The sequence below is a fragment of the Delphinus delphis genome, chromosome 8 (genome assembly GCF_949987515.2).
Source record: "Delphinus delphis chromosome 8, mDelDel1.2, whole genome shotgun sequence".
NCBI classification, from domain to species: domain Eukaryota; kingdom Metazoa; phylum Chordata; class Mammalia; order Artiodactyla; family Delphinidae; genus Delphinus; species Delphinus delphis.
In genome coordinates, this window is record NC_082690.1 from 11,967,380 (window position 1) to 11,980,785 (window position 13,406).

Genomic DNA, 13,406 nt, shown 5'->3' on the forward strand with positions numbered 1-13,406 from the left:
GGTCTCTACGAGCTGTCAACTCAGTAAAGAAAGTCTGTGAAATCTTACTAGATATTTTCAGGGTTGCACTAAATTTATTTGCCTGAAATGCTCATATCATTGTAATCCTCTCGACCTGTTAGAGCTGTTTAATAGCGGAAGACCATTTATTCAGCTTATTGAAAATTAATTACTTATATTGCCCAGGTTTGCAAGGGGACAATGAAAAGGCAGTGGAGAGGCAGCAAGGGAGATAAACCTTGCCCACCAAATTCTTTTTTCTTCTCTTCATTTTACCCAAAGAGGCCCTATACTGAGTGGTAGAGAGAGCTGAAAAATCTGTTCATTTTGCATCTTATTGCATCTCTCACTGTGATGTTTTCATAACCTTTTGGGAAAGTCCCAACTTTTCAGTTATTCCACTGAACCAAAATTAAGTAACCAAACATGAAGAATGGGAATCTTTAAGATGAGAGAATAAAATGAATGAACGAATAAATGAATGACTGAATGAATGAAAAAAAACCCTGCCATCCAAAACCTTTTGCTTTCCATTGAATGGATGTTTGCTTAGGAAATTGAGACATTTTGTATTTTCTCTGTACCTTTGTGAGAAAGATGTGTGGCTTTGCTTCATGAAGTTGAGAGGGGGAGCAGAAACAAATACTGTACTTAGTCTGGAGGCAGTGAGTTGTGGGGACAGTTCTGAATATCAGATTTTTAGCTATTCTGAGATCCTACTTCAGTATATTTTAAAAAGTGGAATAAATAGCTAAATAAAATTTTGTTAGAATACATAATTCTCCTTTTTTGCCTTTATAATATAGAAATTTTGTCTGACAATATAGACCATTTCTTATAATGAGGGATACAGAGGGAAGAGATACTGGATAGACAAAATCCACAATAATGAAAAACTGACTTTGTGCTACTGTTTAAATCCTGTCTCACTGGGAAAACAACTAAAGAGGCAAGGCAGCATTTATGTGTCCTTTCGTCTTTCTGTTTTTACCCATTAGGAATAAAAGTTATGAAAACTCACTTAGCATTAGGGAGAAGCCCTATAGTCACATCCTGTAGAATACTTGCGTGTTAGAGGAAATGTGTATTATTCAAGATTTATTCTTACTCTGATTCAAGATTCCTATTCTTACTCTGATAGGAAAAGATGATCTTTAAAAAGGCACATTTAGGGGCTTGCCTGGTGGCGCAGTGGTTGAGAGTCCGCCTGCCGATGTAGGAAACGCATCGTGCAGGACCGGATTCGTGCCCCGGTCTGGGAAGATCCCACATGCCGCGGAGCGGCTGGGCCCGTGAGCCATGGCCGCTGGGCCTGCGCGTCCGGAGCCTGTGCTCCGCAACGGGAGAGGCCACAGCAGTGAGAGGCCTTAGTACCGCAAAAAAAAAAAAAAAAAAAAAAAGGCACATTTAGGAAAGCAACCTTAATTTTTCCTTAAGAACTTTATATTTTCAAGTGCAACTTCTAATATAATGGTAATATCTGTTTTGAAGCACATGTTAGAGTTAGTTAAACTTGTCCTGGTATGTGCAGACTATCACCCAAATTCAATTCATTTTATGCAATTTTTCAATAAGTAATTAAAAAAGAATCCCTCCTGAGTTTATCCAGTCTGATATTGTAGACCATTTGCTATCAATTCAAAGTTCTCAATTAGCTCCAGTGTTGTTCTAATTACTGGATGTGTTTTCAAGCAACTCCCAGCTAATAACTGTTGGGATGAAGAGTCATTTTCTCGCTCTAGACTAGACTGTGCACGCTCATGCTTACTGTGATGTTTTGACAATGATTCATTAACCAATAATAAGGCCCCAATTGGAACAATTAGACATCGATGCCTTTGCTAGGCTGACCTTTTATTTTGTTCCTCAATATTGTCTTTTCTTCAGTTGGTTTCTAGATAACTCCCAAGAGACTCCTTACTATACAAAGCAATATCATGAAGACAGCTGTCATTAAATTCAGCTACTTGTACAAAAGCTGCCTCTAGGAGGATGCTCTTGTTGGAAACTCAAGATGGAAAAACATCATAAAAGGAGTCTGTAATAAGAGAATACATGATTTAAAGGTCCTTTATACCAGTTCATAGAGATTAGGGAGTTAGGCACTATGTCTTTCAATGGCTTGTATAACATCTGGTCAAATCCAGGCCCTCCATCATTACGTCACTCAAGTTCATGGTTCCTTGTCTTCTAATAGGCAGATTATTTTTATTTCCTAAATATCTGAAACAGAAATATGATAAAAATTGATCACTGATCCACTCAGGTCTATAAAAGATCAATGTTATTGTTGATAGTACAATTGCCTTTAAAAGAGGAGCCAGACAAGCGTTTGTCATTTACTGCTTTTGCAGAACCTCTACCCTGTCTTAGTATCATGGTGCCTTAGTGACATTCTGCTGGATCTTACCATTGTGGGATGACTTGGGGCCAGATGAAGCCTATTTTGATCTATTCTTTGATTTCAACCCCAAGCTCTCAGCAAGTATGTTCTATTTCTTTAGTCAAACTCATTTTAGATGCTGCCTGTCACTTTCCGTGTTTGTGTACAAAGAATTTTGATTGCTCTAGGGTCGTATATACTGGATGGTAAAGCTTTGCCTTGAGTGTAAAGTTCCTGTGAAATGTTGTCTGATATCAACTGGATCACTGAACCTGCTTCAGCTGGGTGTGGGTTCTTAATAGGAGGTGTGAAAGTGCCTGAAGGATTTAGTGCTTAGGCTGAGAGAAATGGTTAGGGAGAGGTTTTTAAATGTTCTGAAAAAAAAAATTGAAATAGTGTCTCTTTTATTGGTCAGCATTTGAGTTGCACTGTAGATGTCTCTTACAACTTCATCAATGTAGTAATAAAGTTGCCAGACTGTACATGTTAAAAATGCAAGGTAGATAGTAATGCGTATTTCTAAAAATGGAACTTAAATGTTGGAAGTTCATGTCCCAAATTGAAATATATAATTACATCCTCCTTGCCCACACAGAAAAACAAGAACTCTCTTCCCACAAACAAATAATCAAACAGTGCTCTCCTTGCTGTTGAAAGATTGGAGTTTAGACCTGGCTAGTCTCCCACTGTAGGACTGAAGGACTTCAGAGTCCCTTATCCTTTCTTGATCTCCATTTCCTCTTCTGAAAGATTGCACTTGAACAAGATAAACCCCTTCCAAGCTCTAAATTCCTTTAAGATAATTTAGTAGAAATGGAATGTTTAGAAAATTTACCCTGTCCCTTTAAAAATGAAAATATGGTAATGTCTCTTACGCATTATTTTTAGCTTCCAGAGCAAGTTTTAAAATATAGGGAAGTTTTAAAATATAGGGGAAAAAATCATTCTATCTCATGTTTCTAGAAAAGTCTTTAAACATGTACCTTGAAGGGTCCTCTTCTTTTACAGATACATTTTAGGAGCAGCTTGGGCTGTGATTTTCCTGAACTAACTCCTCATATATGCTATGATTTTCCAAATACTACTGAAACATGATTCTCCAGTTTACTGTTTATGTTCAGATACTTGTTATCTTTCCAGACTTTCAAGGCTGTTTCCAGTATTAAGAAAAAGTTTTGTACAGGCAGCTTTTCTACCACATTGTGGTATATGTAAAATTTATACAATATAGGAATAAACCTCCAAAGCCAGTCCTTATGCCACCTGTATAGAGACACAGATTTTCCCTAAATTATTGTTAAATGTGTCCATTTCTGGATGTAGCCATCTAAGAATGCAATGCCCATCTAGTACAAGCAAGTAAGTAAAATTTAAATCCTAATTTAATAGGATTTAAAATAGTCCCAAGGACTATTTTAAGACCTGGGAATTTCACAATGTTTATGCGGTTTCAAAAGATTCCTTAAAAGGGAAAAAATATTCATTAATATTGACATTCAGTAGGATGTTTCTGTGGGATGTTTTTGTCTTACCTAATGTTTTTGTGTGGAAGCACACGTTTGATATTTTAAGATATTTTTGAGGGCAAGATGTTCAGCAAATTTATGTACTTGGAGTCAGCAGCTTTGAGCAAGCGTCTCTCTCAGAGGTGCCCGAGTTGAGTGCTTTTGGACTTGGTGGATTTCTAATTAATATCTTGATGCTCTGTTAGAACAACATTGAGATTTGTTTTACTTGAGTAGCACATCTAGAAGCACTTTCATTTGTTAAATTTTACATACAAACCCTTGGCTAAATTTAGAGATTTCTGAAATATTTTGGAAATGATATTGCAAAATTTACCGGTGTTTAGTCCAAGTTGACTTCTTTTCAATAGAAACTGAAGTGCTTATAGTTTTTTTTTTAATCAGAAAAATGAGAAAGAAACACAAGTAGATACATTTATTTCTGGGTAACTTTAAGAGTTTCATTATGCTAAGAAAGGGTAGCGCTCATTTAAGAAATTAAAAGAGCCAATATAAAGCCAAAAAGAAATCAAAGGATCCAGGATAAAACCCAAAGGCTTTACTCCCTAGTTCTTATTCAGCCCCAATATTAACTGATCTGAAAATAAATAATTAAAATAGTTTTTCTTCCTGGAAAGTAAAATATGGCGCCGTAATGTAACAGGGCCCCATATTTTAAACCCTGTACGAAGCAAACGTGGACTGCAGTGAGGTGACGATGCTAGGTCATCACTCTCAATGCAGAGCAGTGGGCTGGAGTTTCTCTTCTCCAAGTCCATCCCCTGGGCATCTCTGGTCATCTCTTTTCTATACAATATGAAGGGCTTTAAAAGCAGCCACAGCCTGTTTTTCCCTTTCGTGTCTGTTCTGCAGTACTTCCAGCAGTGAGATTTCAGGTAAAATGTCTCCGTTTCCAGCATGGGTTGGATTTTTCTTTTCCTTTGAGGCTTGACCACTCAGATTTGCAGGTTTGGGTTTGGGGATGGTCTTAGCATATTCCAAAGCCTAAAAGCATAAAGATAAAATTTTATTTGAGATGGGAAGTGAACCCTGGATTCCTTAAGTTAAATCTAGTCTTAGGAAAGGTTTATTGATAATATAATTGGAGACTATTGCTACAATAATGTACTAAGGGATGGATGGAAATGGAGACCAAATGGAAAATACAAATAATGCAATATAACGCACAGTTTAAACAAAATCAATTAGCCACGTAACAAAATGCTGTGGGAAAAAAGAGTTGAAGAATGATATGTACGGTTGTGACTCTGGACGCTTTCTTTATAAAACTGAGTTTTATTCAAGTGCTTGAAAATAGATTTCTTATGTGTTTGATCTGTTTAGCTTCTGGCAGTCTTATTAAAACCAAACTTTTATTGAGGAGATATTAACTGACCTTTCCATCCAAAGAGGACTTGTTACAGCTTGAGACCAAAGACATCACTGTGGTTGAGATAAAACTGAGTCTCCATTATTACACCAACTATTCTCGTTTCTGCGTTCTGACAACTCTTGCAAGTATTTATTAGAGGTTGAAAATTATTTTTTCCTTTTCTTTAGCATATCTATAGATACCTGGATACTAAAAAAAGGCAGTCTTTTTTTCAGTGATGTCAGTTCTGACAGGCATTACAATAAAAATGAGATTACTGAATATGATTTCTAAATCTGCCTTTATATGTTTTACTTTTCTAAAATTAACCATTTTTAAAAATTGAAGTATAGTTAATTTACAACGTTGTGTTAGTTTCAGGTGTACAGCAAAGTGATTCAGTTATATATATGTGTGTGTATATGTATATATATATATACTTTTTCAGAGTCTTTTCCATTACAGTTATTACAAGATATTGGATATAGTTTCCTGTGCTATACAGTAGGTCCTTGTTGTTTATCTATTTCATATATAGTAGTGTTATATGTTAATTCCAAACTCCTAATTTATCTCTCCCCACCCCCAGTTTTACAGTTTAATAAGGGTTTTTTTTTTTTTGAAGGAAATATATAATGACTTTAATCATTGAATAAGGGTTTCTTGAGAGCTAAAATGGGAATGGATAATATATGTACGTCCTAGAAGGGGAAAAATCTCCAAAACACAAAAACTCCAGACTTCTCAGTGTGTGTAGTTGACTTCTATTGGAATTTCTAGTTATAGACTTGTTGCCTTGAATCTCTTCATGAACAAATAATGGATTGGAGAAAAAAAGAAAAAGTGGCATCATGGAAACTCAATCAAGTGGATTGAGGTCTTCAAGGTCTGAGGAAGAAAGGCAATAGATAGAAAATATGAGAGTCTGTGAAAGAGAACACGAAGTACAAATTCCTAAAAGCACCGAAGGGTCACTTGTCCCTCGTGCAAAGGGTCCCACGTCCTTACTGGGACTGAGGCAGAGACTTGTACTGCAAAGCTCTGTGTCTCCATAGAACATATTTCATTCACATCACAACTTAGAGTTGGATGACTTCTGAGAGGGAGAACATCCTGTATTTATCATTTTTATTGGGTAGAGGAACCTATATAGTACCATCCCTTAGGAGAAATATAGGGAATGAACTTGAGAGAAACAGTGAAGGACTTTCCTCTGACATAAGCACCTGGACATGGCAAGAAGACGCTAATTTCTTAAAACTTATTTAATGGTAGAGAAGGAAATTGATGGTTAATCAGGATTATTAGTTTTTTTCTATGAAATCACCTAACCATTGAATTTTTGTGTGAGAAACTCGAAATACTATACTTGGAGGAAAACATGTGGAAGACTAAAGATAACAGTGAACTTCAGGGGAAAAAAGAGGCTAACCTTCCAGCATCATATGTGTGTATATCATTTTTACATCAATATCTGTGAATGATGGGGAGCCGCAGGAACAGTAGTAGCTAAAACATTCCCTGTGTTCAAATAATGTGGGGAATTCATTGTCATGAGGTCACAGAGGTTTCCTTTTAATTCTAATTAAAAAGACAACTGCCTTGGTGAGAATTTCTTACCTTCTGCCGAGGGACAGCAGATTTATTTTCAGTCTTTGCTATTTGTGGCTTTGATGGGATGGATAGTGCCTTCATGTTGTATTCCTTTACTTGTTTTGCATATTCCTTTTGCTGTATTAATTTCTGCGTCTGTTCAGAGAAACAAAGTGAGGGTGACTCACAGGTCCTGCTAGATCGCTCTGTTCTCTATCTAAATTGACACTAATTTTAGTGAGCTGGGCATGGGGGAAATGGGATCACCGCGTGTAAGGTGACAGCAGTGAAATGGTTAAGTTAATGTCTCTCCTAGAAATAGTTTCTCTTGAGGGGCGGAATGTCACTGCAATAGCACACCCAGTGTTCACTTAACAGTGGCTAAATCACATTCAGCCTCTTCTTTGTTGCGTTTACCCAATTTATTTTCACTTTTGCTTCCAACTTTGAACTCTACTCTCTTTTTATGCCTTGAGTGCAGCTGCAGTTAAAACACATTAAATGAAGATCTCCTTTCACTAGAGGAAAGAGAATAAAGTGGATGTACTTTTCATGGCTTGGGAAACTCTTACCCTGAGTGTCTTCTCTGTAGCCACTCCTCAATATTATCAAGATAACTCTATTGGGAAAGACCAACGACCACATAACACACACATCTCTTTTCATGTGCATGTGTCCCACTTTTCTGTTTGGGCCTTCAAAACTAACTAAAAGGTGGATACATAAAACAACATTGGCTGAGTAACTTTATTTTATGGTAGAAGTAGTGCCCGGGGCTTATTACCAATGCTACTTCAGAAGGGTCTCTATTCAGAGGGAGACATTTGAATTAGGACTTGGTTCTGGGGGTATCTTTTTTTTTTTTCAGGTCCATACCTTTGTTTTTATTTATTTATTTATTTTTTACATCTTTATTGGAGTATAATTGCTTTACAATGGTGTGTTAGTTTCTGCTTTATAACAAAGTGAATCAGTTATACTTATACATATGTTCCCGTATCTCTTCCCTCTTGCGTCTCCCTCCCTCCCACCCTCCCTATCTCACCCCTCCAGGCGGTCACAAAGCGCCGAGCTGATCTCCCTGTGCTATGCGGCTGCTTCCCACTAGCTATCTACCTTACGTTTGGTAGTGTATATATGTCCATGCCTCTCTCTCGCTTTGTCACAACCTACCCTACCCCTCGGTTCTGGGGGTATCTTTATACAGTTTTGCTGGAAGACAAATGGCAAATCCAATCCTGGAATTGCTGTAGGTACATCACACTCACTTTGTCTCTGATGGACTCAAGGTCAGGTCCGAGGCCTCCAAGCTTCATGTCTCTGTTCTGATAAGTTTTCAGCTTGGAACTCTAAAAATACAATCAAAGTGACAGTTTCTTTTAAAGACTTGTATGTCCCCCACCCTCGAGTTGTCATGGCCACATAAGAAAGGGAAGAAGCAAAATGAAGAATGGCAGCCTGTGTGGACCGTGGGAGAGTGGGTGTGTTTCCCAACAATTCTTCCATTTTAGTGGTCGTCATTGATAACAGTTTCCTTGGTAATTTGTAGCTGGTGAGCTAACATGTTTGGACTTTTCCACTTCTGCAATAAAAAACATTGAAATTCTGAAAATTACAAATAAAAAATTTCAAGTGAGTGAAGTGCTGCTTTGTTATTAACATTTTTATCATAACGGATCCATTACTAATTTGCTGCTGCTGCTATGAGTAGTATGTCTAGTTTTGTACCGTTCACTGAACCAACTGATTTCCCTGGAAGAGGCGATCTAAACGAATCAGGTAAGCACACTGCTTCGAAGAGAGAGCACCCTGTCTAATGTCATAATATTCAAAAGAAAGGAAACATTTAAGGGTTAAGGGTCTAAGCAAGACCCACTGAGAAACTCATTTTATTCAGTGTGATTTTGGATATTTTGAAAGGTACAAATAATTTTACACGATAATGCTTATTACTATTGCATATTTAAAGGGACAGAGTATGGGCTTCCCTGGTGGTGCAGTGGTTGGGGGTCCGCCTGCCGATGCAGGGGAGGCGGGTTCGTTCCCCGGTCCGGGAGGATCCCGCATGCCGCGGAGCGGCTGGGCCCGTGAGCCATGGCCGCTGAGCCTGCGCGTCCGGAGCCTGTTTTCCGCAACGGGAGAGGCCACAGCAGTGAGAGGCCCGCGTGCCGCAAAAGAAAAAACAAAAAAAATAAAATAAAGTAAAGGGACAGAGTAACAGACCGAGGCTATTTAATTATTAAAGTATGTCAGTTGAGCACAGTAACAGGCAGGAAAAATACTAACGCGCTCCTGACTGTAGGATAGGTTAAGATATTCCCCAAACTCCCACTTTTGACATGAAATCTGACTTGCTACTTGCTTCAGATACCCTTGTGGGGAAACAAAGGCCTCTTTTCTTTGCATTTGTGAGTTCATTGAGTTGTCTTCCGTGGGAAGGGCAGGAAGGACAATACCAAAGAGATGGTTTGGGTGACGGCAGTGATCTTAGGGTGCCTCAAAATTGGTGCTTAGGGTAAACAGCCATACCGCAGAGGCAGCAGTTCTGAGCTAACCGTGTATGGTGCCACCTGTCTATATGCTCATGGCAAAGCATGGTATTTTTCTAAATTTGGAAAGTTCCTGTTAATTATTAAGTCCTAAAATATACAATATATCTAACGTGCCCTTTCCTAAGACAGAATTTGGCAGAGATAGTCCAGAGACTTTAAAGACAGAACATTTCGGGCTTCCCTGGTGGCGCAGTGGTTGAGAGTTCCCCTGCCGGTGCAGGGGACGCGGGTTCGTGCCCCGGGAGGATCCCACATGCTGCGGGGCGGCTGGGCCCGTGAGCCATGGCCGCTGAGCCTGCGCGTCTGGAGCCTGTGCTCCGCAACGGGAGGGGCCACAGCAGTGAGAGGCCCGCGTACCGAAAAAAAAAAAAAAAAAAAGACAGAACATTTCATCATATAGAGAGTTACTGCATATAATTCTCAAATCTTAACAATGAACTTACGTAGACACTTATATCAACTGTTACTGCTCACAGTGCCTACTGACCGACCTGGAGGTCAGACCACTTAGCTTCTCCATTGCCATTTCCCAGGCTCAGAGCCAAAAGCTCTTTCCTCTAGACCCCAGCACTGAACTCTGGCCCATGAGATATGAATGAAGGTTTGCTGGCATAGACAGAGGGTGCATCTTGGAAAACCTTTAATTGGATTGGCACAGCCCCTCCCCCTTTCCCTTTATCTTGCCTTGAATGTGGATGTGATTTCTGGAGATACAGCAGCAATCTTGTAGCCAGGAAAGAAAAAAAGAACAAGAGAATCGTACAAATACTGGTTCTGATGTTTTGAGCTATAGAACCACCGGTGCTAGCAACTACCTACTTGTGGATTAACTGTATGTAAGAAGAATGAACCCTTATTTTTGAAATTGCTGTAAAGAGTAGTTCTGTGGCTTGTAGCTGAAGGCAGTATTTCTAAGGTCCTACAAAATGTTTATAGTACATAGCGCTTCACAGGGCCAAAATCATGTGTCATTCAGGCAACACTTCTACACTGCAAGGATTAAAAGTTCTGTAAACAGAATTTGCCTGATTAGTATGTTAAATATTTGTAGTCAAAACTCTTTCAGTGCATCTAATTCTAAAAGGTCAAAGAAGATCCTTTCTTAAGTCTTTGGACTAAAATAATTAAAATATAGTATACAGAAAATATAATATATAGAAGAAGTATATAGAAGAAATATTGTTCATTGAAGGCATTTCAAAATCATAAATCTCCTTTAAGAGAATAGACTCATCACCCAGCAAAACCACTACAGCTGCTTCCTGCCCTTTAGATGTATCCGTTCATACTTTTATAAAATTGTCCCTATGCTACAAATTATTTTGTTATTTTTTTTGCTGAGAAGGTTACCATTACACTGTATTTCCCTGTCACTACATGTTTTCTGAAAATGTGATCTTTATGTATAACATTCTATTGTCTAGTTACAGTTGGATTATTTAGCGATTCTTCTAAATGTTGAACATTTAAGATGTCCTAGGGATGAGCGTTGTTTGTGGGCTACTCTGATTATTTCTTTGAGATAAATTAAGAGAAGTGAGATTATTGAGACAGAATCATGAACATATTCAGGGCCATTCATGAACACTTCTGTTAACAAGGTAGAAGAATGCTCTTTTTGTCCAAACCTCGATGACACTGGGTATTATCACGTTTTAAAACCTCTGCTAATTTTTAATAGGTGAATGAACTCAGATATCCTATACTTTGCGATTGCAAATTTGTTCTTTATCTGGCATATGCCATCTCCGCCATTGTTTTGAAATCACTAAGTTACCATTTGCCAAAGTAAACCAGTAATGAAAAAGGAGAGAACCCCACTCACATCCAAGTCATAAATCCAGTTTGTCCAAAACTGATGAGACAGAAATGATCAGTGCCCAGAAATCGCATCCTTAGTCTGAAGCAGCTTAGCTTTAATCATTCCACCAACTCACAAAAGATGTAATGTAAAGCATGAATAATTGCTTATTGCATCCCCGTTGAAGTTCTTACTATCACTTCGAATAAATATCGTGGCTGTCACAGAAAAACAGAGCCCACGGTCTAGCACTGCAGACTGACACAAGGAAAGAGTGTGGCCCGAAGTGGCCATCTCCAAATGCCACTGACTCCTTGACAGGCTGAGCTGCTTCCAGTGAAGAGATGTTTCTCAAGGCAGAGCGATGGCTCCTAACAGAGTTTGTTCTGGGTGACTGGCAATGAAAAATCCTGGATTTACTTGTTAGCTTCAAGTAATCTTGATTGGTTCCCAGTGCTGTAATTTTGTTTGATCTCTTCCCATCAAAATTCTTTTTCACAGGTTTATTGAGATAAAATTCACACACCACCAAATTCACCCATTTGAAGTTGTACAGTTCAGTGGTTTTTAGTATAGTCATCAAGTTGTGCGAAAGTCACCACAATCCAATTTTAGAACATTTTCATTGACCTAAAAAGAAACCCCGTACCCATTAGCAGTCCCTTCCCTCCCCCCACCTCCAGCCCTAGGCAACCACTAAGCTACTTTCTGTCTCTTCAAAAGGCTTTCATAGTCAAATAATCCCTAGAATTTAGTTTGATTTACCTCTCTTTGGCTGTTACAAGACCAAAAGGTCACAATAGCACCATGCCACCCCCCATTTTTAAAAATTAAATCAACAATAATAGTCTCATTAGGTCTCCAAACACGGGGAAAATAAAAGCATGTTTTCAAAAAATCTCCAGCGGGGTTTGCTGCTACTCTTTGCATGAGATGCACACAGGGTGACATCAGCCAACCCTGGCTCTAGCTGACGGCTGACCAGACCAGATCTACCCCTTGGAATTGGTGTCCACTGGTCGTGGCTTTGGCAGAGTCTGGCATAGGATCTCCTGGTGGAAGGTTTCTGCCGGCCATCAATCACACGTCTTCTCAAGCCGGAAGAGTGACTTTTATTGTAAGCGGGGGGCAAAAGGTGCCTGACTTGGAAATGACATTGACTGTCCCGGGAGGACTTGTTTCAACTCTGAGAGGTCATGCCCCGCTGTGGGGGACACTGCGGGGCTTTCCTCCAGAACATTCCTCAGATGTGTAAGGGTGAGAAAGTTACTCAGAGACGGACGGAAAACAATGCCTCAAATACTGCGGAACAGCAAGTGAAGGAAATTTGCTCTGCGGTTGCTAAACTTAATCCAAGTAAACCTCGTCTTAGAAGCAGTCAAGCAGCAATACCCGGATTGTCTGTGACAACAAACACACGGGTTAATTACTGCAGCTCAGCGCGACACAGCTGTCAGAGAACTCCTTAAGCAGTTACTTTGTGGCCGGTTGCGGTAGATATTTTTATTACTGTTTGTCATCACTTGTGCTGTGTTACTCTCTCACTGCCTGATGTCTGCATTCAGTGGCGTGGACAATGCTGAATGTTCGTAAACTGGTCACAACAGAACTGCCAGGAGAAGAGGAACGGTGCTTGGGCCTATTATCTTGACAAATCCTCAGATTTTTAATGTGATTCGAGTCGATTCCCTTGGCAACCATGAGATTTGCTTTGACTAGGAAATGGGCATGACCTGGGGAATGAGTCCCTCTGTCTGGGGCCCCGGCTACCTGCTGTCCTATACAAATAGCTCGGTTCTAAATCATTTTAGCTTCTGGAATGGCTTCCCGGACAAAGAGTGCTTCTGTGTCTTTGTCGGATGTAGGCTGAAAGTCTTGGATGGAGAAAATGGATACGTGTGGATTGCAACATCTCTGAGAGAAAGCAGGAAGGCAGGGATTTCCCAAGTTGGAAAGAGGGCTTGGGAAGTGGGAAGTGGAAGTTCTCTTTCTTCCTCTTCCCTTCCCTCCCCGATCTTAGCTGTGTCATGATCCACATCATCACTGGGTACTGTCCTCTGCCTTCCCTCGGTAAAACACAGATTCAAACACCAAAAGGAGAAGGAAGGGAAAGGAAACTAACATTTAGTTGATGTCTATTCTTTGCTAGGCACTAAGCTAAGTTTTTTTTTTTAATTTATTTATGCATTTATTTATTTTT

The 13,406-nt window shown here is 39.4% G+C and overlaps 1 protein-coding gene across 3 annotated transcripts in view; it reads right to left on the reverse strand.

Annotated features, from left to right (window-relative positions):
* Nucleotides 1–4,695: 4,695 nt before the first annotated feature.
* JHY (junctional cadherin complex regulator) overlaps nucleotides 4,696–13,406 on the reverse strand; it is a 64,195-nt gene continuing 55,484 nt past the window's right edge. For 2 of the 3 annotated variants that reach the window (XM_060017129.1, XM_060017127.1), the window contains 3 exons: nucleotides 8,122–8,202; nucleotides 6,881–7,009; nucleotides 4,696–4,893 (listed from right to left, as the gene is read on the reverse strand). In XM_060017129.1, the coding sequence (XP_059873112.1) occupies nucleotides 4,696–4,893; nucleotides 6,881–7,009; nucleotides 8,122–8,202 (408 nt within the window). The remainder of the gene's footprint in view (nucleotides 4,894–6,880; nucleotides 7,010–8,121; nucleotides 8,203–13,406) is intronic. The other variant, XM_060017128.1, reaches the window with a different exon arrangement.